Source organism: Fistularia commersonii, chromosome 23 (genome assembly GCF_037954325.1).
Source record: "Fistularia commersonii isolate RoL2024-O1a breed Wild chromosome 23, RoL_Fcom_v1.0, whole genome shotgun sequence".
Lineage (NCBI taxonomy): Eukaryota > Metazoa > Chordata > Actinopteri > Syngnathiformes > Fistulariidae > Fistularia > Fistularia commersonii.
Genome location: NC_141306.1, coordinates 13,915,987 through 13,942,279, shown reverse-complemented (window position 1 = coordinate 13,942,279; position 26,293 = coordinate 13,915,987). Strand labels below are relative to the sequence as shown.

The window sequence follows — 26,293 nt, the reverse complement described above, 5'->3', positions numbered from 1 at the left end:
AGCGCAGAAGTATAGCTTCCCCACGCTTTACCGTGCAAAAAGCTGACGTCACATAGGTGTGCGTGCGGGAGCTGTGATGCATATGACGTCACAGAGGGGCAGCACCCCATCTGTGATGTCACTGTGAAGGGCTTCCCGGCGCGGGAGGTTCACACGGCCGAACGCAACCTCATGTGTGTTTTGAAGGATCGCGGCGAGAGAAGATGTCCGCCGAGGAGATGGACGAGCCGGCGGCTTCCCAGGAGAGCGTCCAAGGTAACGGCGGGACGCCGCACATTACAGATGTAGCTCTGCTTTCACCCCTGCAGTGCAGCGAGGGACGTGACGCGACCATAAATCTCCAGGGTGGATCTTTAAAAGCAATCCAGAAGGCCTTTCTTCCTTCTTTAGAGGAAATAGTACACAGCGTCACACTCTGCATGCAGGCAATGCAGCACGGAGGGCCCTGAAATAAACAAAACAACACTATAAGTTGCACGGCATGAAGGGTCACAGAAGAAGTTGACATTACGGTGGTAGTGGTGTGTGGTAAACAAGGGAAGTACTGACTGTTTAAATGTTACTCCCCTGACAGAGTGTGACAGCGAACGCACCGTGAAAACGCAGGGGGACGACAGCCCGCCGCCCCGAAAGTCTCTCCCGGCCGACATGTACTACGACTACGACGATCTGCACTCGCGAGCCTTCATCACGGCCGACTCTGACATCCCAGAGAACCTCCTGCACTTCCTGTATCTTTCTGAAAAGAAGATGACGGCGTTTGGACTTAGCGGAAAGACGGGGGAAGGTGAAAATAGGGTGAAAAACAGAGGGGCAGCTGTGTCTCAGCTGGAAGGGGAGGTTTGCGTCCTCGGGAAAGTGTCCTCGGGAAAGGCGCTGAACACCCAGCTGCTCCCGATGGTCCGTTTAGCGCCGTCATCGGTGTGTGAATGTGTGTGTGAGTGGGTCAATGTGGTCCAGTGTGAGGTTAGGAGTGAAGACTACTAGTCAAGAACTGTTATATATATATATTGATATTTTTAGTTGGATACAAGGAAGTTATGGGAAAGAGTAGTGGAAACAAGACTGAGAGCAGAAGTCAGCATTTGTGAACAGCGGTATGGCTTCATGCCTAGAAAGAGGACTATAGATGCAGTATTTGCTTTGAGAATGCTAATAGAGAAGAACGGAGAAGGTCAGAGGGAGCTGCATTGCACTTTTGTTGACCTAGAAAAAGCATATGACAGGTTGCCGAGAGGAACTCTCGTATTGTATAAGGAAGTCTGGAGTTGCAAAGAAGTATGATAGACTGGTGCAGGACATGTATGCTAGCTGTGAGACAGTGGTGAGGTGTGCTGTAAGTATAACAAAGAGGTTCAAAGTGAAGGTGGGATCACCTCTGAGTCCCTTGTTGTTTGCAGTGGTGCAGGAAACTCCATGGACCATGATTGTTGAAGATGACGTTGTGATCTGTAGTGAGAGCAGAAAACAGGTCGAGGAAAATCTAGAGAGGTGGAGGTATGCTCTGGAAAGGAGAGGAATGAAAGTTAGTTGCAGCAAGACAGAATATATGTGTGTGAATGAGAGGAACCCTAGTGGAATGGTGAGGCTACAAGGAGTGGAGATCAAGACGCTGGAGGATTTCAAAGTACTTGGGGTCAACAGTCCAGAACAGTAAAAAATGTAGAAAAGAGGGGAAGAAATTGGCTCAAGCAGGCTGGAATGGGTGGAGAGAAGTGTCAGGTACTACGAGATAGAAGGCTATCAGCCAGAATGAAAGGAAAGGTGTACAAGACAGTGTACAAGACAGATCAGCGATGCTGTATGGACTAGAAACAGTGACAATGACCAAAAGACAGCAGGCAGAACTAGAGGTTGCAGAGATGAAGATGTTGAGGTTCTCTTTGGGACGTGACCAGGATGGAGAGGATCAGGAATGAGTATCAGAGGAACAGCACATGTTAGATGTTTTGGAGAGAAGGTCAGAGAAGCCAGACTGAGATGGTTGGGTCATGGACAGATGAGGGAAAGTTATAATATTGCTAGATGGATTCTGGAATTGGATGTCTCAAGGAAGACCAAAGAGAAGATTGATGGACACAGCGAGAGAGGATATGAAGGTAGTTGGTGTGAAAGAGGAGGATCCAGAGAATAGGGTTAGATGGAGAAGGTGGACTTGCTGTGGAGACCCCTGAAGGGAAAAGACCAAAGGAGAAGAAGAATTTGTTACCCGGGTGCAAGACATGTATGACCAAGACCAAGTGACGACTGAGATGGTTTAGACATGAACACTCCTCTGTTCATGTCCAAACCAAAGTGAAGATCTGGGTAGAAGGTTGCTGAAGGAGGAGCTGCCAGACAGGAGGTCTCGAGGAAGACCAAAGAGAAGATTGATGGACGCGGTGAGAGAGGATATGAAGTTAGTTGGTGTGGGAGAGGAGGATCCAGAGAATAGGGTTAGATGGAGAAGGTGGATTGGCTATGGTGACCCCTGAAGGTAAAAGCCCGAAGGCAAAGAAGAAGACGACAATGATTCCTGCTTGTTTGATTACATGATTACTAGGATTGTTAAAAGTTTTAACGATGCCACAAATCGATCTTGGTCCTCAACTCCCCTCAGTCATTCCTTTGGCTATGACAGCGGACGCAGGTCAAACCTCCATCTGCTGGACGACAAGACCGTGATCTACATGGCCGGTAACCTGGCCGTCCTACTCGACGTTTCCACCAGGCAACACAAGTTCCTCCGCTCCTGCAGCGGAGGAGGAATTGGCTCTGTTGCGGTAAGAAAGACAAAAAAAAAATTAAATTAATCTACAATTTGACCTGGAGATGTTTGAAATCAAAAGCTTTTGAATGCCTTTCAAGGAATCATTGACCTTGATGGAGTTGAGATCAAAGCTTGGGTGGAGAAAACCTCTAACTGCTTCCAATAAGTAGAGTGGATTATTTTGAGTGAATTGACTCTGGGGTCGACTGCAACTGGGTACCAGGTCAGATTCCAGCAGGGGTCCTTCCTGTGCGGAGTCTCTGAGTTCTTCTGAAGAGGGTGACTGATTGCATGTGTCCCTGTGAATGAATGAATGTCGCTTTAATTGTAGTAAAGAAACATGTTTTCAAAGGTTTTTGTTCATTTCTGTGTGTGTCTGTGTAGGCGCATCCTTCCAAGGAGTACTTTGCCGTGGCCGAGAAGGGTCACAAGCCGAACATCATAGTGTACGAGTATCCCTCGCTGCGACCCTACCGCATCCTCAGAGGTGAATGTGCTGAGATGTGTTGTGTTATTTCCCTCTGTCATCAGAGAGACAGTGTTAAACCTGCATGTCTGCAGGTGGCGCCGAGCTAGTGTACAACTTTGTGGACTTCAACCCCGATGGAAGCCTGCTGGTCAGCGTGAGCAGCGCGCCTGACTACATGGTGACGCTGTGGAACTGGAGGGAGGAGGAGGTTACACTGAGCAGCAAGACCATTTCCAAGGACGTCTACAAGATGAGCTTCTCCCCGTACATCTCCGAAATGCTCACGTCCTCTGGATTAGGGCACATCAAGTAAGGCTCCGCTGTGTGCCCTCTGTGCTCGTTGAGTAGCTGCACAGTCAGAGAGGAGCATGAGGTGGAGGACACTTGTGTTTGCAGACAACACTCCTCCGTTAGCCTCCCTCGAGTAGAGTGGCAGTTAGACCCTGCACCCTGGAAACAGCTTCAGAAGGGAAGAGGTCTTTGGTCAGTTCCATGAATAGCTCCCCAGTTTTACACGAGGCAATAGATTATGGGATGTTCCAAGAACAACACAGACCTCCGAAAGAAATATCTTGGTTTGCGACCTTCTTTTTAACTGGCAAATAACGGAGCTACTGTTAGGAAGCCTCTGGAAATCAATATCAGACCAAGCAAATCACAAAGAAAATTTGATCAGGGCATTATGCAGGAGGAAAGAGTACTACAGATCCAGTATCTCCTTTGAAAGAGTACTACATATAAAGTATTTGCTTAAGGAATGCTGGAAGAGAAGTACGGAGAGGGTCAAAGGGAGCTTCTTGTGCCTTTGTAGACCTCGAGAGAGGAACAATATGAGGAAGTCTGGAGTGGCAAAGAAGTATGATAGACTGGTGCAGGACATGTATGCCAGCTGTGAGACAGTGGTGAGGTGTGCTGTAGGTGTGAGAGAGAAGTTCAAGGTGGAGGTAAGAATAAGAATAGGAATAAGAACAACTTTATTAATCCCGAAGGAAATTGCTGGAGGTGGGACTCCATCAGAGATCAGCGCTGAGCCCCTTGTTGTTTACAGTGGTGATTGACAGGCTGACAGATGAGGTTACACAGGAATCTCCATGGACCATGATGTTTGCAGATGACATTGGGATCTGTAGTGAGAGCAGAGAACAGGTTGAGGAAAATCTAGAGAGGTGGAGGTATGGAGGTATGCTCTGGAGAGGAGAGGAATGAAGGTTAGTTGCAAAAGCAAAGGATTGCCTCTGATATATATCTCGTATCTTTAAGAAGCGATTTATGCTACACAAGCAGTGATTGTAGCACATCTGTTACCGTTCCGTAAGCTGCTCCTCACATGCTGAAATGTGAGGGCTAACACGTATTTGTTTTCCCAATTAAATGCTAATATCTTCTCTCCACGCCCCCCAGATTCTGGAAAATGGCCAACTCATTCACGGGTCTCAAATTGCAGGGCCTCATCGGACACTTTGGGAACACGGCGATGACCGACATCGAAGGCTTTGTGCAATTGCCCGACGGAAAGGTGCGTAGACTCGTGATTAGCCTGCCTGTGGTTCCCAAATGAGCACCGTGCCAGTGGGGATGTTAACTCCCTGATGTTTAGCATCCCTTCTTTTAGCAGGTTAACATTTATTCAGATGCATGAACTTCTAAAAGTAATACAAAATGTGAGCACTGACAAACAAGTGCGGGGGTTTCTACTCATCCTTGCCGGCAGGTGGTTTCTGGTTCAGAGTGGGGCAACTTGCTCTTGTGGGATGGAAACACCATCAAAGTGGAGATCTGCCGCAAAGGCGGGCGGCACTGCCACCTGGGGAACGTCCAGCCGTTTGACCTCGAAGATGGACAGCTGATGACGATGGGCTCCGACGGCGTGATACGGGTAAAAAAATCCCCCCCCCGATAAAGTGCTTTCTGATGACTGACTGTTGACATGAAGGATTTTGGTGACATCTGGTAAATTACTGAGTCTGATAAAGTATTCTTATTGGTCTAAAACCTTTTGACCCACGTGTTTGAGTTCAGGAGATTATCAAGCCTAGGTCCTTTCTCGATGTCAGCACTTTTTGCAGTTCTATGAACCTTTCCAGGAACGAGGCTGTTTCTTTGTGCATTACGACAAGGAACCGCAGACCATGGACCTCACTTCCTAGAGCCATCTTAGTTCCAACTCTGTAGGGCAGGGTGTTTCTATGATTCTGTGGGAACTCATACGATGTAGGTACTTGGTGACGGGTTGAACTCAGAAGCCAATTGAGATTCTTCTTGTTGAATGTGGAACACCATTTCAAAGACTACTGTGGTCACTGATCAGCTGTATTCTTGCAACTTCCAAAAAATGGACAGAATGAGGCTGTTTCTTTGCGTTGGGATCGCAGAAGAACCAGACACCATGGACTTTCTGGAACAATTGAAGGTCCTACCCTGAGGCAGGGTCTTCCACTGGAACTCCAATGACCTGGATGCTTAGTGATTGGTGGAACTCATGAGCCATGCTCATTACCAGATACTTCTTGTGGAGTGCCATTTTTTGAACTCCTGTTTTTTTGTCCAAAATGGACCAAACCAGGGCCTCTCAGATGAGAGCGGAAACATTTTCAAGAGGAGAACTCAGGTCCTCGATAAGATTTGACAAGGATTAACCGGAAAGGAGGTTGATGGATGGATGGATGGAAAGGGGACGGGAAATTAGTTGGTGTGATGAAGGCAGATAATTGTCTGTGGCGTCCCTGAAGGTAGCAGCCTAAAGTTCAATAATGTCCAAAGATCAATCAATGTTAAATGTTACGTACAAGGCTAAATGTACAATGTTGAATCTCATTTCACACAACTATTTTTTTTTCTTTTGTAACCTAATTTGTTCATTTAATCACATTAAATGTGCCTGGGGTTTCACGCTAACCGGTTGTTGCAGCATTGAATTATTTCAACTATGGAAACAGTATAATCGTCACTTACGCTTCCCGCTGAGTTTGTTTTGCTAGTCGTCGTCTTCCCTCTCCGCCCCGCAGGGTTGGGATTACGAGGTCATTAACAGCGCCGACAGCAGCAGCCAGAGCAACAAGTTTGAGATGGAGCCCATGAACGAAATCGTGGTGGGACACAACGTGTCCCTGTCGTCTGTGGTGAAGAGTCCCGTGACCGACTCCTTCATCAGGTTTGCGCAGGTGAGACGTCGCCGGTCGAATCGGGTTGAGAAGCTCGAGCCAAACCTGATCCGTCCGCTTGGTGACCTCGTAGGATTCTCACGGAGCCATCTGGAAACTGGACCTTTCATTCAGCTCTATGGTGAGTTTTCTTTTCTTTTCCCAACAACGAGCACCACCGGCGTGGTAAACACTCTTGTGTCCTCTGCGAGTAGACTCCGGATCCAGAGTGCCTGTTTACTTTCCATGCCGGAGCCATCAGAGGCCTGGACGTGTCAAGGAAAAGCTACCTGATGGCCACCACCGCTCTGGATGGTGGGCCATCTGTATTTACGTAATGGGATTCCATTTATCAGATACACATGAATACCTTAGTCTTCCTTTGTCTACTCTGTCCAGGTTCAATCCGAGTGTCGGACTTCCTGGTCAAAAGAGAACTGACCAACAGCCACTTCAACCAGGGAGGAACCGCTGTCGTCTGGGCTCCGCCTTTCGTACGTGTGGAAAACAAACTGGATGAGTACTTTCATCAGATGTGTTGCGTATAAACAGCTAAGCAGACCATGAGCTAGCTAATGTATGAGGTCTGTTAGCGCTGCGGTTATTATAAGTATAGATCATTTCCCAAGCCAGCACAACTAGGGCCAAGAATAATGCTAACCATAAGCTTTCTCAAAAAGAAAAGTTTCTGTTCTATTCCTAAACAAAAGGGTTTCCTTTAAGATACTTCTTTAGTAGTCCTGCTGAGGGGGAAATTATCACATTTGTCCATCATCTGGGTGCTAGTCACTCTTACAATGGCGATTGCACCTGCCCGGCGTATTTCCCTGAAATGCGTTTCACTTCGACCCAAGAGGCTTCTTCGGATGCTCAGATGGTGTTTCGCTGCATCTGGTAAAGAAAAGCTAGCTGTCAGAAGTGGGATTCGAACCCACGCCTCCAGGGGAGACTGCGACCTGAACGCAGCGCCTTAGACCGCTCGGCCATCCTGACTCTGTGTGGTGGCACAGGACTTGTATGACTTGACGGCCAAACTGAAACCCGACTGCCTCGAATGTCATGACACTTGGGTGGAGACCGCCACCTGAACGCAGCGCCTTAGACCGCTCGACCATCCTGACTCTGTGTGGTGGAACAAGACTTGTATTACTTGATGGCCAAACCGAAACCTGACTGTCTTGTATGTCATGACACTTGGGTCGTGATCTAACTCGACTGACATTCGTCTCCAGGTGAGCAAGGAGGGAGGTCTGCTGGCGACAGGCTTCGAGGACGGGGTGGTCCGCTTACTGGAGCTGTTCGACCCGCGCAGGCTACACGGGGCCAGCCAGCGAAGCACCAAAGGAGATGCGGAGCTGCGCCTGGCGCAGGCCTTCAAACCCCACAATGCACCTGTCACTGCTTTTGCATATGAGCTGAACGGGAAGATCTTAGCCACAGGGGTAAGAGCTGAGGACGATAATAAGAATAATGGAAGTGATTTGAAGGTCGGCAAGGAGTCTAGGTCGGAAGGCGGCAACGATGATGTTGATGGGATGGTGGCGCAGAAGGACAGTGAGGCGGTGAAGTTATTGAGGGCCTCGTAGGCGAGGAGTTGGAGGAGTTTGCGCAGTATACAGTATCGGACACTGAGCCAGTGGAGCTGCCGGGGGGAGATGTGGTTTCTGGAGCAGGGGGAGGTTAGTAGCCAAGTAGCTTGTAGTTTTTGGAGGTCAGTAGAGGGAAGGCCATGGAGGACGCCATTATGGTAGTCTAGTTTGGCAGTTATGAATGCGTGAATGAGTGATCTGCCGAAGAGTGGGAGAGGGAGGTGTAAAGATGGGTGATGTTTTGGAGGACGAACACTTAAGTCCTGGTGATGCGACTGATGTGGGATTTGAAGGGGGTCCATTTTACACATGGAATTTAAAATAGGGGGAATGTGAAGGCGTCACCAAAATGAATGAATGAATGACTGAATTGACGAGGAAGGGGTAGCAGACGGCGTAGCAGCGCTGTTTTGTCCGGTTTGGAAACACTGAGGAGAAGATATGAGGAAGAGTTCCAGGAAGCAGAGATGAAGATGTGGAGGTTCTCTTTGGGAGCGAGGAGGTTGAAGAGAATCAGAGATGGTTTGGACATGGACAGAGGAGGGATAGAGAAGATCTGGGTTGAAGGATGCTGAAGTTGAGCTGCCAGGCAGGACGTCTAGAGGAAGACCGAAGGAGGGACGTCTCTGCAGAAGAGAATCAGATAAAGGCTTGTGACAGGCTGTAAAAAAAAAAGAGTATGGAGAAGAATGTGAAGGCATCATTTTGACAAATCTCTCAAACGACACGTCTTTAAACACAACTCTTTATGTTGAGCAAAACGCACCTTTTCTTGACCCTCTCGTCCCCAGAGCTCAGACTGCACTGTTTTCTTCTTCACTGTCGGGGAAAAGTACGATCCCATCGGCTTCGTCAGTGTTCCAGGGCCGGTGCAGAAACTTCAGTGGTCCCCGCATCCCGACGTGAGTCCGGTCTCCTCCGGCGGCTGTTATTTCTGCGGGGATAATGTGTATCGAACAGTTTCCCTTTACCGCGTTTGTCCAGATTGAAGACAGGCTGCTCATCCTGTGCAAGACTGGCCATGTGGTGGAGGTGCACTGTCCAGATTCAAGGATCCAGGTGTCCTCGCAGACCTTCCTGCTGCAGGAGCTCCCGCGAAGACACTTCCGGTTCAGAAGCATCAAATCGAGAATCAAGGTATGAATGTTTGCCTCGGAATGAGTGTTTGCGGAATTTTCTGGAACCGTCCGAATGACTTTTCACGCGTCTTTGTCACAGAGGGATGAAGAAATTGCAAGAAGGAAAGCACTGAAAGAGAAGAGGAAGAAAGAAAGAGAGGAGTGGGCAGACCAGGACGAAGAGGAAGAGGAAGAGGAAGCGCTGCCCTCTATCTACATTCCAAGCCCTCCAAGTCCTCTGAACTGTGGCTTCTACTCGCAGGGTGGCCAGTTCTGGCTCGCCATGGTAAACACACATTAGTCCACATTAGTCGCACTCAAGGGTGGACAATCGGGGTTTAAACCCGGTCCCGCCTCCTCCAGGGCGGGTACGACGCCGGCTTCTTGTACCACTGCAAGTTCTCGGAGAAGCAGCACGAGGATCCAGACCAGCATCGGGACGAGCCGTTCGCCTGCCTGCCCATTGACGAAGCGGATGACGACCCCATTTGCTCCGTCACCTTCAGGTGCGTTGACGGGGGGGACGATGGATTTTACAACCCTGTTTGCCGACCGGAACGCTCAGCCCTCCAAAGTTTCCATCTGTGACGTGAAGAAAGATAGTTTGGACGATGGCACGGTATCGAAATCGTCACATTATCAACTGCCTCTTGCGAAACTGGATAATTGTAGTGGATAAATGTGCGGTGTTTTTGTCGCAGCTCCGACGGGCAGCTGCTCCTGTGCGGTATGCACTCGGGCTCCGTCAGGATTTACCCCCTGCAGCCCGGCGATCACCTCCTCTCCTCCGTGAAGGCCTACTGGCAGCTCAGCGTGCACGACAACCACAACGGACACCTGCAGCACATCTGCTGCAGCCACGACGACAGCTTTGTGCTGACAGCCGGGGATGACGGGAACATCTTCTCCTTTACCCGGCTCCATCCGGCGGAGCTGGAGAAGAGTCTGCAGAAGCATAGGGTCAAGGTTCCTCCACCCAGGGTAGGTGACTCGGTCTCATATGCATACTCACGTCGGTTTGTGCACAACAGGAATGAATCAAGTTAGTTTTTTTATGCGGCCAAATCTCAATCCAGTTATGTGATGACCCTTCCCATGTAGAGCAGGTCTGGACCGCACTCTTTTAGATGATCTACAGAAACCCATCGTCCCCCAAAGGGCCAACACTTTGAGACAGTGGTGAAGGAATTTGCCTTTTACTAGACAAAAACCTTGGACAGATCCCAGCGGTTCTGTGGGCGGCCTTCTGCCTCGACCAGCTCGGGTAGAAATGGAGGGACAACCCCAAAGATCTCACATTCATAGTACCAGTAGCGCTAACAGTTCCATACTAACACCTGACGTAATACATTAATAGCTTGAATGTTCATTAAAAGAATAACAGTGGACTCCTGGTGAGACGCTGCAGCAGATCAAGCCACGGCCCCCTGGGAACCTGACCAATGAGAGTCCAAGGACTTGGGAGAGGATGTGAGGTTACCATGAGTGCAAGAGGTGCATCATGAAAGAGAGCAGAGACCTCAGCAGAGAAAGCCCAAGCCAGCACAACTAGGGCCAAGAATAATGCCAACCATAAAAAAAGGAGTTTCTGTTCTATTCCTAAACGAAAGGGTTTCCTTTAAGATACTTCTTTATTAGACCTGCTGGGGGGAAATTCACAAAATTGTCCATTATCTGGGTCCCAGTCACTTGTACAATGGCGATTGCACCTGAAAATCCCTGAAATACGTTTCATCCCGACCCAAGAAGCTACCTTGTATGCTCAGATGGTGTTTTTTTACTGTGTCCAGTAAAGAAAAGGCTTACTGTCAGAAGTGGGATTCGAACCCACGCCTCCAGGGGAGACTGCGACCTGAACGCAGCGCCTTAGACCGCTCGGCCATCCTGACTCTGTGAAAGGGCACAGGACTTGTATGACTTGACGGCCAAACTGAAACTCGGCTGCCTTATCGAGCGGGTGTGTTCCATTTGCCCTGCAGACTATTCATCAGTAACTGGTTGTTCTGCTAACAGTTTGATCTTGACAGTGAGGCCTTAGCTCCGGACATTGATGACCCAGCAGCCGACAGGTGAATATAAATAGTTTTTTCTGCCTGGTATAGCTTTGGGCACAATCCAAGAAAGGATGATAACTTGCGCTCTGGTGTCACGGATGCCCTCCAGCATCGAGACCGTCAGGCAGAAGCAGGACGAGGAGCGGCTGCGGCGGGAAGCGGATAAGAAAAAGGCAGCGAAACGGAAGAAACTCGCTGAGGTCCAGAAGAAGTTCAAGCACTTGCTGAATGAAAACCAGAATCTGCAGGAGCACGTTCGCCTCACACCTGAGGTACACACATACTCAGACCAGACTTGTAAACCAGTAGAGTTAGATTATTTAAACCGTAATTGCTGTAAGAATCAGATTTGCTTTAATCGCAAAGTAATTTTACAACTACAAGGAATTTGCTTTGCTTAACGGTGTTGGACAACATTGAATAATGAATGAAATCTGGGCAATTGTGATTGGTGGTGCAAAGCAGTGCATTAGAAGGGTTGGGACAGTGTCAATGTGGGCCTGGGGCCTAATCAATGAGGCATGCTGCTGATGGGAAGAAGCTGTTTTTGTGGCGGGTACCTTTGGTCCTGATGGACCACGGCCTCCAGCAAGAGCCAATCACCTCTTCTGCAGAGCGGATGGTAACGCTGCAGTCTGACCTTGACTCCGGCGGTGGCGACGGCACACCCGATGGTGAAGGAGGAGGTGAGGATGGACTCTATGATGGCGGTGTAGAAGTGCACCATCATCGGAAGAACATCTTCTGCTCCGGTTCACTTCGATACATTCAAGGACAGTTAGCTGATCTTCACAAGATGATCCACCTTGTTGACTCATTCTGAGTCAACAAGGTGCAGCTCAGAGTCACCAGAAAGAGCTGAAGTTGACTGGACGGTTGTCTCCTGTGTTTGTGAGCAGGAGGTGCGGTTGGACCAGCGCTTCATCAAACAGGCGGAGGAGGTGAAGCAGCAGCAGGTGCTGGAGGCGAGAAAACAGCTGGCCTGGGAGAAGGAGCGCTGCTGCCTCGCGCTGGACAAAATACGGAACTGGTACACAAACACACAAATACCTACGATTGGAACCTGATGATTTTGAGGTGGCGTAGTTTTGGACTGTGGGATGTCAATCCATTGTTTGACATTGTGCGCACACAGAGTGAGATTTTGCTTGGTTTCAAGCAAGCAGAAAAATCACTATATTTTAAGGACACATTTTAAGGCCAAACCAGGTGAAGGTATGTTTGAAAGTCTTTACTTTCACATGCTAATGTTCTTGGGGCTTGGTCTGCCACAGTGCACTACCACAAAAATGACCAGCATGCCTGTGACCTTTTCCAGGTTCAAGGACTCTCTGGAGCCGATTGTCACCGTTGTAGGAATCGACACCGACCACAGGGTCTCCACCTACCGAGTGCCGGCGATCATCGAGCCGTCGGCTCAACACAAAGAGCAGATGGGAGCCGGGCGGTCGGATGGAGACGGAACGACGGCGCTGGACCGCAGAAAATCCAGGGCGGACACTGGGAAAGACAGCAGTGAGATAGAAGGTGGGTGTTTGTTTCCTGATGCACTAATAAGAGCTTCTAGCCACTCCAGTTTGGACCCTTTCTGTGAAGGTACAAAAAGTTGTAGAAACTCACGTGTACATGACACACTGTGGTTAATGAGTCGGGCAATGACATCTTGGTTCCTTGCAGAGGAGAAGGAGGAGCTCCGGCCCCTGGTGTCTCGCCCCGCGGGGATCAAGCTGGCGGAGCGGCAGATCGAGAGGCTCCGGAAGGCCGAAGAAAAGGCCAAACAGGCCCGGGACAAGATCGAGAAGAGGAAGCAGGAGTGGCAACAGTTGTGAGTTATCGTATCCGCTGTCAGCACTGTTAGCTCATGAGCTTTAGACGCGAGTATACACTCTTTGGATTGTAATACAACGGTGGTATGGTGCGTCTCCGCCTCTCCGGTTATTTGCCGTCTTTTGAACCCGTAGCCATGAATAAGCCTCTTCCTTCAGCTTTGAGGTAACGGTCATACTTTTATGTTGTTCTTGGGTGTCAGCGCTTGAGCTTCCCTTGTGTTTTCCAGTGGAGAGCTATTCGCGGGATACCATCCCAAGCACATGGCCTGGCTCCTTGAGACCTCTCTGGGACAGATCCTACTCAGGCAGTTGTGAGCTGCAGCAACTCTCTGAATGGCTCTCTTAACCAAGCTCCGTCATTCAGACCCGAGCAGCGATACGGTCCTGACATTATTGGCGATTTTTTTCTCCTTGGTTTCTGTTTGAGTACTGTTTGGACGTGCAAATGTTGATGAGTTTGGAAATGGACAGTCTGACCCCAATGCCATCGCTGGTACCCTGGTACCTGGCTGATGGTGCTACCCAGGTGGACAACGCCATCCACTTCTTGAGGCTCTCGACTGTTGACCCAGAGCTGTGCTGGTTCTCGACCGTTGATAAACAGTCTTGTTGGAATTTCTGTACAAACCAGTCTGTTTGGCGGATATTTCTAGACTCGGTGTAGGTTTGTGGGTTTTGGGACACCATCATCTGCAAAGTCAAGATCTTGTAGTGTAGCGTACTTCCATGGGTCCACGGTTTGCCTTTTGACTTGTCAGCTCTTGTTGACCTCATTATCCAGTCCATGGTGGGTAGGAATAATACAGGAGATATTATACCGCCTTGAAGGACACCTGATTTTACGGACAGACAGGTTGTCTGTCATGAGGCGACATTCAAAAATGAAGCCAATCAGTGTAACGATCTTCTGAAGGACTCCGTAGTGCCAAAGTACCTTCCCAAGGCCCCCCCCCTTTGTCCTTATGTTAAGACCCTGTCCCTATTGTTGTCTGGTGACTCAGTTTTGCAGCTAAACCCAAGGAGGACTGCGAGGATCCACGGGACGTCCAGGCCATCCGTGACGCCAAGGAGAACATCGGAGACCTGAAGCTGAAGTCGGCCAAAGACTTCAAGGTGCCGAAGCACCTGCGTATGAACTCCGACAGGAAGAGAGACGAGATGACGGCCCTGGAGGAAAATGTAAGCAGTGACAGACATTTCCGCACAAGCTCTTCGTCTTCTTATATAAAAAAAAAAAAAAAAAAATGTATGAACACCAACTCCGTGCAAGTGATGTGGTTCCGTCCATCCAATCCAGATCCGGGAGAAACAAATGGCCATGAACAGGCAAATCTTGGCCCTGCGGGACTCCAAAGTCTCCCTGGTGGCTGAAATGCAAGCTGAAGCTCGTCAGCTGCGCAAGGTACACAAGAAGCTAGCGCCACACCTCCGCCGCCCCCCGCCCAGCCTGCCCGTCATCCTGCCGGAAGAGACGCCGGAGAAGAGGCTATCCTGCAGCCGTGCAGCCCTTGAGCGGTACCGGGCGCTAAGGGAGGAAAAGTGAGGAACCCCATGCGGACGCAGGGACCTTCCTGCAAGGAGTGGGAAGCGCTAAACGCCGCACCACCTTGTCGCAGATGTTTGGACGGCTTCGGTTATCTTGTTTGCAACAAGAAAAATGTACCTCTCGTTGCTCAAACAGGGGTCAGGGTCGGCAGCAGCAAGAGCAGCTGACCGGAGGTATCGCTTTGCTCGAGCAGCTGGAGAAAGACTTGGTAGAGTTGGAGAGGAAAGAGGAGGAAGACTCGGCCGGCGGGGACAGCGAAGACGAGGAGACTCCATGTGACGGAGTGGAGTCGAGCGAGCTGGAGGAGGAGCTGAAGAAGGAGAAGGAGATCCGGTTGCTGCACATGCAGGACTCTCTCCTGGATCAGGTTTGCTCGGCAGGCACGGGTTCTTCTCAACTGCTCTTCGGTGGAAAGCGGACAGCGGCTTACCTGCAGATGCTCGATCCCCAGATGGAGAGGTCGGTATGCCTGTTCGACGCGAGGCTGCTGATGCTCCACCACAGGCGCCTGAAGCTGGACTGGCTGCTGAAAGTCGCTGACCTGCGTCATATGACGCTCTACCAGGAGTTGCTGCTCCTCAAGGAGGACGACAGGAGGGAGGAGAGCCTGCAGGAGAATCTAAACGAACGGATGACGGAGGAGCACAGCATCACGGTGGGCAACTTTGTCCTGCTTTGGGCTTTTCTTGTCATTCCTGTTGATTTGTCCTAACTCCTGTCCGGCAGTCCAAACTGGAGGAATGTCAAGAGGAGCTTGAGCTGAGGCGGCGGGAAATCGCCAAAGTACAGGAGAGGGAGAAGGCCCTGGTCGCAGCTCTGCAGGCCTCGCTGGGCGAAGACAACAAGTTCGAGGAGTATCTTACCAAAGTCTTCAAGAAGCGAGTGAAGAGGAAGCCTCAGGGCCGAGAAGAAGGTGGTGGTATTTTTGACGGGGGTCTGGTGGGACTGGCTGGATCTTGATTTCGTCCCGATACTCCGCATTTGTAGAAGGGGGAGAGGACAGCGACGAAGACTCGGACTGGGATTCCGACTCCGACGACGATGACGACGATGAGGACGACTGGGTGGACGACCGCGTTTGCCCGGCAGGTCAGTGACTTCCATCAAAACCCCCTCGACGAATAAATGTGCTGTAGATCATCTTAAAACGTGTGGTCCGGACGTGTTCTGCTTTGAAAGGGTCATCAGAGAACTGGCTGAGGAGCCACAAAAATATTACTCGAGCTGAGTTCTAATCCAGAGGTGCCCATCGTGTCGATCGCGACCTACTGATTGATCACAAGGGTACAAAAAAACAAACAAAAACGGGATGGATGAGAAGCTACCATCCACCCCCACATCCAGGGCTGTCGGCCTTTTTTTGGCAAGCGGGTCACCGCGCCACACTTGCACATTCACTCGCACCAGTTACTAGATCTGTTGTGTAGGACTAGGTGTTGATATCCCTGGATAAGAGCATACCCAAGGCACTGATGAGACTCTGTGAGGTGCAAGTGAGCGATGGCTTCCTTCAGGTTGTCAAGGTGGCGCCCTCCTTCACGGATGTTGAGCTTATTGCCCCGCGACATCTCCAGAGGGTTCAGCAGTGACTCCCAGCGTCCCAGGTTCACTCCCTAGATGCCATCAGCTCACTTGAAGGCCCAAGTTGGATCCTTTCTCTACATCCACAGCCAATGGCTCCCGTTCTCAGCAGCCCCGGAGAGGTCCTTGACTGCCAACCTGTGGGCGTGTCCTTGTACTCCCATCTCCCTGAGTAGCCTAGATGCTGAAGTCGCTATGAAACCTCCCCTCGAGGTGCGGAGATCCGTGTCGATCTCCTTCCACAGCGACTTGTCGAAGGACTTTGGCCACTTGACTAATGGCCTTCGCCCTGGGAGCTTCCTCTCTGCTGATGTTGGATTCAGGTTCCTCTCTTGTGCCTCGCTCTTCCTCCTCTGGGACAGGGGCATTGATGTCCTGCAGACTGTAGAAAACTAGCAAGTTGCAAAGTTGTCTATCTAGCTTCCAATTTTTTCACAAGAGTATTCAAACATGTTTTGGGAGCTGAACCGAGCAAGAGGCTGGAAACCTACGGAAATCTACCGGTTCTCCTTTGAGTCCTGGATATTGTTCAGAGTGAACTGGACAAACTTCTAGCGTCCATAGGAGACTTTCCACGGGAAGCTTCATGGCTCGTCTATGGGATTATTTCTTCGTCGGAGTTTAAAACAGCACTTGTGCCTCGCAGGCTGCGACCCGGAGCTGTTCGAGAGCACGCTTGCATTGCGTGAACGTCGGCTGGACCTGGAGGACATGCTGGTGGAGAAGAAGAAGAGCGCTTCGGGTCTGGAGAGAGAGTGCGACATCCTCGCCAAGAAGGTCGGACTCACCTCCGGCCCGTCTCCGAACGCTCGTGGACGGAGTTCGTTTCTCTGATGATTACGAATTGACTTTGCGTCGCAGCTGAAGATCGTGAAAACCCGTCGGAAAGCTGCGGAGGATGACGTGGAGCTGGTCAAGAGGGAGAAACAGCAGAAAATGAACGAGCTGGACGTGGCGGTGGCTTTAAGGCTTCACCAGGTAAACCGACGCAAGCGGCGAATTGAACCCCTTATTTTTCTTGCTCTTTCTTGTAGATCCTACGTCTACATTTCCCATTTAGGTGTAAGATTAAAACTATTTACCGGAGTATGTTCTCACTTCTCGGCGGCCAGGTTGAATTTCTGGTCAACGGCACGGTGCCCTCGGACCTGACCTCGGCGCTGCTGCTGACCAGGACCGAGCTGAACCGCCTCCAGGAGCGGGTGACTCAGCTGCAGGCCGAGAAGAAGCACCAAAGGGACCTGTTCTGCCAGGCCCGCCACCAGCATGTCCGACTCATCCGCGAGAGCAAGGAGATGGACTCCGAGATCAGGGGTGAGGCTCGTCCACGACAGCAAGAAGGTGTCTGCATCTGCTGGGGGTTCCTAAGGTTCCCCCAAAGTCCAAAACCATGCAGGAGGTTCACTGGAGACTCCGAATTGTCCGGATTTGCGAATGATTGTATATTTCTGGGTCAGGTCTGGGGGTCACAACAGCCATATTTGATGTCAAGGGGATAAAATCAGAGTGTTACTTCTAGGTAATTATGCGAAGTCCAAAATTTTCCTTTGTTTCCGTGTAAAGAACAGGTAAATGGTAAAAATGAACCGTTCCTTTAAAAAAAATACATGACCAACAACCTGAGATTCATGAAGTACAATTTCAACAACACTATGCCTCACTTCTGTGCATTTTGTTGTATTTTTTGCCATTGTGGCGCCGAAACGCGCCGCATCCACAGGTTTCTTACGAACCTCAAACAACAAATTAAAAGCGGTCCATTTTCCTGGGAACACTGCGAGACCTATTTTCTCTTTTTTGACATCTTGCTGATGTCGGGGCCAAATTTCTTGCAATCTGCTCCAAGTTCTGCATCACATCGTGCGCCCCTAGCAGACTATTTAGAATTTTTAATTAAAATTCATTTATTTTTTAAGTGTTTTTTTTTTTTTTTTCTCCAAACTGACATCTTGAGGTTTTGCACAGGATTTGTAATTTGTCGTTGAGGTTGTGGACAAAAGTGCCCTTTTTGATGGAAAATTCAGGAAAATGAGGCTCAGTGGAAAGAAGCGACTTAAAACCCTATTTTCAAAAAGCAGCCAGCGAACTCCCACCGAATGTGTGTGTTACCGTAGATTGGAAGGAGCAGTGCGACAAGATGATGATGATGAAGTTTGGGAGGCAGGTGGACATCGAGGCTCTGCAGACGCTCTCCGGCAACAGGACGCTGGAGGAGCTGAAATGCGAGAAACTTCTCCAGGAGGCCACGTACACAGAGGAAATCAGGAAAATGGATGTAGGCTCCCGTTTGCGTTTCGCGGCGTCTTCAGGGGTTTCGGTAAATCTGACGCCTCCGGTGTGTTTTTCCATGTCAGGTGAAGGTGGAGGCGGCCCACGACGCCCTGACGGAGGTGAACAAGTGCATCACGGGACGGATGGTGCGCCTGACCGGCCTCTACGACGAGAGGAAGGAGCTGGAGCTGAAGCTCAACGACCGGGAGGGGAAGATTGTAATTCCTTTTTTTTTTTTGCATCACGTTAACACCAGAAGCTCCTGGACGGAGATGTCGAATCTTGGAGGTGTGTGTAAAATACCTCCTGATGGTGTTTTTTTTTTTTTTTTTGCGACCAGGGAAAACTGCTGCAGCTCACCAGCCGCTCCTCGGACAGGGAGGACATCGCGAGGCTCCAGAAGCTGGTGAAGAAGCAGTCCCAGCAGGTGAAGGTCCTTCGACGCGAGATCAGCCTCCTCTACCGGAAGGGCGGCCACATCCTGCCGTCGGTTCAGGCTCCGCTGCCCCCGATCTCGCCGAGGTCCACCCCCGCCGGACAGACCCACGAAACCCAGCAGAGGCCCCAGGCTGCAGGGGGGCGCTGACCCACCCAGAACCAGGGTTCCTCAAGCGGATGGACACAACCTGCAAAGCGCGTGGAGACGTCCAAAGAACCTCGGTTGAAGGTCTTCCAGGGCTCAGGTTGGATCCCCTGAGGCTCCAGGACAGGTTTTTGGAGGGTACCCTTAACGCGCAACAGGACAGGGACATGACAAACTTATTTTTGGCAGTTAAATCTTCCAACAAATGAAAAGAAAAGAAACGTGTATACTTGCAGTACATTAAAATCATGTCATAACTTCAGTCAGTCGTTTCAAACATTGGCGGATTCTTACTTTGCAAGTTTGTTTTTGGTGTGTCGCCGTGACGAATGGGCATCCGGGGCAATAAATATATTTATCAATTTAAATGAATCTCCTGCAGGGATCCATACATTTCTTGGAGTCATGGAAAGTGATTTGTCACTTTCTCGTTGGAGATACTGGAACCTCCTTGTAACAGGACACATGCTATGTGAGAATTGATCAAAATACAGAATTTACCGCATGTACTCTTAACTATACTAGCTTGGTAAGAGGAAAATAAAGTCTGTTACACTGATGAATTTGTATGAAGACAATCACAGTGACACTTCACGAGGTGGCCTTTCACATTTTAGGAATGGGGAAACTGAAGTTAAGACTACTTTACCCGCCGCTTGGAGTCGGATTTACTTTTGGGTTAAATCCAGGAAGCGTGAGACTTCATCTTTTTTTAAATGCAGAATTTGAGTTGTGCAAGGCCATTTGGAACGATCCTTTTTGGATACCCAGCGTCACATCAAGTCAGATTTAAATGGCTTCAAATCCCAACACAGTTGCCCAATGACACTTTGCATGCACATCAGGTCTGGACTTCAGGATTCACAGAAACCAAACATTTCACCGGGAGCAAGGAACACTTCCCTTAGGTAGTAACCTTGGGCAGATCTCAGCTCAATGCTGGCAGCCTTCTACCTCGCCCAGACTGGAGGGGAAAAAAAAAAAGAGGTATGAGGGTTGTAAGGACTAACAATCTATTACTTGAAAAGCTCTGTTGGTACTGATGGACCTGGTCTGTACGGCCGTTGGACCTCAAGCTACTATGGTCTGCATGCGAACGTCCACCACAAACATCTGCTTTTTAAAAACGCCCGATAAGTCCTCCAATGAAATCAAAGTTGAATATTAAAGCAGGAAGCTTTTTCTTTGATCCGTAACTGTCATCCATTCGGTTCTTAGCGGTATTTAGTACTTGGTCGTACGCTGTGACGTCCTTCTAATCTGAAGATTGGTGGACTGACGCCTCGCTCCACGGATGCAGCTGGACCTCCTGAGGCTCTGACGGCTAACGCCTCGAACAGCAGCGCGACTGGGTGAACGTGATCCAAGGTAAAGCTCTAGAGGAGGAGGCCATCTACGATACAATTCAAGTTCCATAGTGTGATCCACTACGACATGGAGGTTTGTGCGGAGAATTAAAATTTGATAGGCACTAAAACCAACACAAAAGGCCGCCACATACTACAAGAGGTCCTCAACTTGTTGGAATTCTGTTCATGTAGCATTTTCTCCCAAAGTTGGAACTCCCGTAGGTACCTATGTCACCAACCTACGGTAACCAGACTTGTTCCCGCTCAAAATGAGTTTGTTCAGACGGCGTACGTACTAATAAGTTCATGGGAGAGGGTGATGGAATCACAAAACGCCACCGGTTGAGGACGTTATAAATCGAGGACTGTAATTTAAATGCACACAAACTGATGAATAGCTTTAGTTGTACGGTATTTTCGATCGATATCAATGATATTTAGAGAGTCCTGAATCTTTTTCGGGGTGTTCGGTTCCTCCGAAGGCATCGGGAGGCCTCTTGAGCTCCGAGCAGCAAGCAGTCTTCTAACATGGAGGCCTGAATGCGGTTGGCTCCGCCTGACTGGAACAAAAACAGACGCTAAACACTCAAACCGTGTTGTAGATTCAGTTTTAATTGTGAAGTGATTTGCAAATAGTTCTTCACAGATGCAGAGCTTTCAGGTTTTAATCCCCCTCCCCACTGTACAAGGCTAGAAAAAGTCCACAGCAACAGCACACAAACATACAAAATAGTTTTACCAAATTTCTTTTTTTTTTTTTTGTTTTCTCCCGTTTCTTCTGTTAAATACATCTGAGCTCTAACCCTGGTACGATGCCCGAAACATAGCAAAAAAGATTTAAAGTCAAATGTATACAATCTTATTTACACAACATTTGATCAAAGTGCATTGAAGAGTCCTGATTGACCGTCATGTCTCAGATGGAGGAAGATGGATAAATATGTACAAAGTTTACAGACACTGAAACCATGGTGATTCTTACATTTTCCAATAATAATAATAATAATTATAACGCTGACTAAGAAAACAGCTTATAAGTGTGCACTCCAGAATGTACCGTATGGATGGCAATAACCCAAAAAAAAAAATTAAATAGAACACACACGCACACACACACCTGAGCCAACTGGATCAGAGAAGGCAAGAATTAAGTTCTGACTGTTCGTCCCTACCTGACCTTTGACCCCTCCATACTGTTATCTGAGTTGACTTGTTTGGTGAGATTTAACTTTTCCCTCATTTCCAGTCCATATTTGAACACAGGAAGCTATAAACAGCTAGCTGGAAAATAACCTGGGTGTGTTTGGCATACAAAAAAAAAAAAAAAAAAAAAAAAAAGCAGGATTAGAAAATGTACTGAAAACAGTAGAACTCCTTAAAAAAAAAAAAAAAAAAAAAAAAAAAAAAAAAAAAACATTTTGGGTGCACTGTGTGAAAACAATAATTCATAGTAATATTCACATAATAAATAACATTTCATCTGGTCAACTTCACTGCAGGTAATGACATAATGCACTTCAGAAGGCATGTGGTCGTAATGTTGAGGGGCGGCTGTTGTTGCTACGGAACAAGGAGGCGCCATGCAACGCTACAGCCTCCCGTTTCCAAGAGGAAGGAGAAAAAAAACAAACAAAACAAAAAATCCATACCAAGATGATCATGATAAATCGTCATCTGTGCTGACGATCGAAATCTGAGGAGAGAGACGGGACCAGGTTACTCAAAATACAAATGCTGACTTTACTAGCCGCTAAATTTGCTTGTAAAGAGAAACCTGAAATGTATTTACGCTTTATCTATTCGCAGCAATAAACTGAAATTGTGGCGGAAGCGGTTGAGATTCTCCAGAAAGTGAGTTCAGCAGAGAAATTAAAAAAGTAGAATTCACACACTCAAATGACGGGCCTTAAAGATTTACTTTCCACACGCGAGAGGCCAGAAAATGGATTTCTAGAGCCGCTTGCTGCAGCCGAGGACGTTATTTCCGCCCCCTCGGCGTGGAAGTTGCATCCGTAGCCCGACTGAGATTAAGCGGTTTAATCCTGGAGCAAAACCCCCAAATGATTTGAGGATTACTGAAGTTCTTGACCCCCTACTCTCACCTGGAACAAGTAGGATTAAAATTCGGAATATTTATTTACTCACTGCAGGGTAAGTGTGTCCCACGTTGGCGCCGTGCCGCGTGATGTCGATGTTGAGGTCTTCCTCTGTGGTCTTCAGGTAGACGGGGTTGTCAAAGTTCATGCTCTTCTGGTTCTTCAGCTGCCAGTTTCTCCACATCAGGTAGCCGCCCGCCGCCGCCATCGCCAGCAACACTGAGCGGAAGACAGAGTTGCCACAGAGCGCCGGTGTGAATTAAAACCCCACTTTCAGTCACGACGTCCTCAACCTGCGCCTTTTTACGGTGACGTCGCCATCTCCCGGAAGGTTACGAAAATATTTCGGACGTTAAAAAAAACAGGTCAAGTTGGCGAGCAAAGTGGAGGAATCCAGAATGTGGTCACACAGACCGCTTTGTTTACGTTCACCTCTCCTGCCTCAGTATCTGCAGCACCTTCTGCAGGTTCTGTGATGTTACACTGTGCTGGCGTAGGTCGGAAACAGTCACTGTGCGACAGTTCTGACGTGGTGAAAATCTCATGACGTTGCGTCATGGGAATAGAATTCTCCACACAAGAGAACCCCCTGCGTTCACATGGTCCATTATTATTATTATTTGTACAGCCTGTAGCTGGATTTGTAGGTGAAGAGGTGAACCAAAAACGCTTCATGGGACTCATTGTTTATTACGTCTGCGTTGGAGTTCAGGAGAATTGAACTGGCACTGGTTCCATGTGGGTACTATTCTAACCTGTAGACTTTGGATTTAAGAATAACTATTTATCCCAAAGGAAATTGTCATGCCAGAGTTTCAAGTAAAACATAATAATAAATAACAGTAGGAAGAATAAGACAATTTATATTTCATTGTATTTCTTATTCTTCCTCCTTTCTACTATTATCTATTACTCTTATGTTTTTTGACTTGAAACTCTGGCACAACAATTCCCTTCGGGATAAATAAAGTTGTTCTCATCTCATCAGCATAAGAAATACGAATAAAACTAAAGTGTTTTAAGGTCTTAAAAGGTACAAAGATTTGAATATTCCCTTCGGCTGAAGGAGGAGGAATTAAAGAGTCTCATTTACACTCCTGGAGCAGAGTTTCACTTACAGACGGGCAGGATGGCCCAGGCGGCGGCAGACCCTCTGGCCGTGGCGTCCATCTGGATTGACGTGCTCACGTTTGCTTCTAGAAATATAAAAATAAAAATAAAAAAAACACAAGGTGAACACATTTTTATTGGTGTGATAGAGTTACAGTTCATCCATCACTAATCAGGACATAATGAATAAAGTTAAGGGTCATCGGAAACAAGTCCAATAGACAATCTATCAAGTGCAATCTTCTATTGAAGACATTTCTTATTTATATGGTTCAAAATCATGACGTGATTCAGAGCAGATCCCAGTTGGAGTAGAAAGAAAGACAGATAGAAAGCGGGAAGGCATAACGATCTCATATTGATGTCGTCAGTGCGAACAGCAACAAGGTTCTCGCGACAACACAAAACGGTTTCAATATGCATTCAGTCGTGCTTTATTTAAAAAAAAAAAAAAAAACAGAAATGAGAATCTTAAACATGAAGTCTTTCGTACGCTAATCTTATCATAAGCCTGATTCCGACAACCTGTTTTCTGTGTAAAATCCCCAAAAGCCCAATCCAGCTTAGTCTTTCCATAATGCAAACCAAAGAGGTGACGCCTTGAACATCAGCGAACCCTTCAATCTTGCCACCCGATGAAAACTTATCGCGGAAGCGAGCGTGGAATAATTTTGGAACGGTTAAATCTACACAAGTGTTGAAACTTTAGCGGTATCCGAGCCCCGGCAGCGGGTCGACGGGCCACCTCGTCCCGCCAGGAGCGAGTGACATGACTGTCAAACAGCTTTGCTGAAAGCCCAGACTTCACCACAAAGACTATACAAGGATTTAGTGAACTAGTGTTCTGCCAGTCTCCTCGCGCTGCTGCCAAATGGATGTGATGTCATCAGCTCTCCAGACCGTCGACGCCACTTAACCGCAAAATAAACTCTCACAGTAACAAAAGGTGAATCTATAGGCAAAGTTTAAAAGGCCATAAACGTCACAGAAGAGCCAGTAAAACCTTAAAAAGGTCATTCAAGTGCTATTCTAGAATTAACCAAAATACACAGCAGAATCTCTGTATACTGAAACCATATCCGTGCAAAGAATATCCAGAACGGTTTCCTAATTCGTGATCAATGCCGTCAGACACAGCTTCTATATTCCAGACAAGTCAATTTCGAGGTTTTAATTGTGCACCGACCAAGAGATCAGATGAATGAGCAGAGTTGAAGCTTCTGCTGGGCTTGTTTTGAGACACTTCCCTTCCCACCCACAAGGTGCAGCTCCTGAGCTTTAAAAAGGAAAGCCGCGTCTCGCTCGTGCCGGAACCGTACGCTAATTATGCAAATCATCAGCCGATTCGACACAAAATGAACCGCAATTTTTAATGGAAAATCCTCCGCGTCCACCACTTTCAGCACTTTTCACAGCGGACCACGTTTGTGAGCGGACACATCTTCAGCACAAATCAACTGATCGCGTTTTTCAAACCTTGTGAGGCCGAAGTCTTCGGTGACACGGACGGACACTAAACAAAGCACCTCCGAGTCATTTAACAGATTGATGCTGGAACCTAATTACGAAGTCTGTCGCCACTTTCTTCCGACAGCACGGAAACAAGACAAGGGAACTGGACCGGATTCAAGACTGAGGAGGATTTTCTCAGAGAAGTTTGGAGGCTCTAAACCCATGTTGGGTTTATTTATGCAGAAAGGTGCAGAAGTGAGATTCAGGCAGGCAGCATGGAGAGGCCAGGCAAAACACCACCTTTGGGCCTTCGGAAATACATTAAAAGAACATATTTAAAATTCATTTTCACAGATCTGATGGTGAGTTTGACAAATATCTTCCTTCACCTTCATTTTAACATTGTGATTAACTGCTTACAACTAGCCAGCACTGAGTTTGCACAGTTACTGCAGGTAAGTTAACCCTTGTGTTGTCTTGCGGGTCAAAAGTGACCCGCTACCGTGTTTAGCTGTAGAAAAAACACCTTAACCTGTTTTTTCCAACTTGAAATTTTATGACTTTTCCTAAAGAGACCCCATAATTAGAAAAAGTGATACTTCTTTTTGTTTATGTTTCCATGTGGGCTGTAAACCACTAGGGTACAAAGATTGTCTTATGGGTCATTTTTAACCTGTAGGTTAAGGGAGGTCAACACAATGTTAAGATCGCGTGAGGGTTAAAGACAAAACAAATAAGCACATTTTCTTCTAACATCCTGTCAAACTATCCGGCTTCACTATGGAGAGCTAAGTAAGAATTTCATTCTCCAGGGAAAGGAAAAAAAAAAAAAATTCAGGTTTCATTTTAAAATCTTCCATTTTAAAATGCCCCCCAAAATCCAAGGGTTTTGTTTGCATTATTTCACAATATTTTTGGATCAACGAGTCCATGAATCATGCCCTTGCGGTTGCACCTTTAGTCAAACACCTGAATTGTCCATAAATTACATTCCCGACAATTCATGCCGATCATGTTACCCGCGAAGCGACGGCATCCGGCCATTAGATCGCAGTGTATCCACATCAATGTGGAAATGAGAAATACAAATGTCCAGGAAGAGAAAAGTTGATGCCGATGGAAGGCGGTTTCAAGAAAGATGGAAATGCATATGTAACATTTTTGAATCTAACGCGTAACAAATTCAGAGTTAACATGAAGTCACATTTATACGGTTACCGTTACATGCGGCCCTTTGAGGGCAACCATAATGCGGACGCAGACACCCTTGTTCTAGATGAATGGAGAGGCGACATTGAAAACAAATAGTGCCTCAACTCACAATTACCCAAGTATATTGACAATTCATCAAAACTCC

The 26,293-nt window shown here is 48.0% G+C and overlaps 2 protein-coding genes and 2 non-coding genes across 5 annotated transcripts in view; 1 reads left to right on the top strand and 3 right to left on the bottom strand.

The window, feature by feature from the left end:
- Positions 1 to 633: 633 nt before the first annotated feature.
- cfap44 (cilia and flagella associated protein 44) lies at positions 634 to 19,188 on the top strand. The gene is made up of 33 exons (XM_086170481.1): positions 634 to 731; positions 2,600 to 2,762; positions 3,134 to 3,236; positions 3,311 to 3,527; positions 4,620 to 4,734; positions 4,930 to 5,094; positions 6,224 to 6,379; positions 6,453 to 6,500; positions 6,574 to 6,673; positions 6,758 to 6,852; positions 7,591 to 7,800; positions 8,739 to 8,849; positions 8,932 to 9,084; positions 9,166 to 9,351; positions 9,429 to 9,571; positions 9,767 to 10,046; positions 11,079 to 11,134; positions 11,229 to 11,391; positions 12,019 to 12,149; positions 12,438 to 12,646; positions 12,797 to 12,944; positions 13,950 to 14,127; positions 14,246 to 14,487; positions 14,630 to 14,861; positions 14,946 to 15,149; positions 15,221 to 15,407; positions 15,482 to 15,583; positions 16,722 to 16,852; positions 16,937 to 17,053; positions 17,188 to 17,389; positions 18,190 to 18,350; positions 18,430 to 18,564; positions 18,687 to 19,188. The coding sequence occupies exons 1-33, from the start codon at positions 649 to 651 to the stop codon at positions 18,930 to 18,932; spliced, it is 5,172 nt and encodes a 1,723-aa protein (XP_086026607.1). The 5' UTR covers positions 634 to 648; the 3' UTR covers positions 18,933 to 19,188.
- trnal-cag (transfer RNA leucine (anticodon CAG)) lies at positions 7,269 to 7,351 on the bottom strand. Its single transcript has one exon. It is a non-coding gene; the product is annotated as a tRNA-Leu (tRNA).
- Positions 10,872 to 10,954, bottom strand: trnal-cag (transfer RNA leucine (anticodon CAG)). Its single transcript has one exon. It is a non-coding gene; the product is annotated as a tRNA-Leu (tRNA).
- Positions 19,189 to 20,869: 1,681 nt separating the features above from the next.
- Positions 20,870 to 26,293, bottom strand: part of vldlr (very low density lipoprotein receptor) — a 55,173-nt gene continuing 49,749 nt past the window's right edge. For both annotated transcript variants that reach the window (XM_086170329.1, XM_086170330.1), the window contains 3 exons: positions 23,493 to 23,570; positions 22,424 to 22,593; positions 20,870 to 21,971 (listed from right to left, as the gene is read on the bottom strand). In XM_086170329.1, coding sequence (XP_086026455.1) covers positions 21,936 to 21,971; positions 22,424 to 22,593; positions 23,493 to 23,570 — 284 coding nt within the window. In that variant the 3' untranslated portion in view covers positions 20,870 to 21,935. The remainder of the gene's footprint in view (positions 21,972 to 22,423; positions 22,594 to 23,492; positions 23,571 to 26,293) is intronic.

Excerpts from the sequence above, each read along its gene's own strand:
- cfap44 (XM_086170481.1), top strand. The coding sequence starts at position 649 with ATGTACTACGACTACGACGATCTGCACTCGCGAGCCTTCATCACGGCC. Across the intron at positions 6,501-6,573 it reads ACCTTTCATTCAGCTCTATG|ACTCCGGATCCAGAGTGCCT; the intron begins GTGAGTTTTCTT and ends CTCTGCGAGTAG. Across the intron at positions 8,850-8,931 it reads AGTGGTCCCCGCATCCCGAC|ATTGAAGACAGGCTGCTCAT; the intron begins GTGAGTCCGGTC and ends GCGTTTGTCCAG.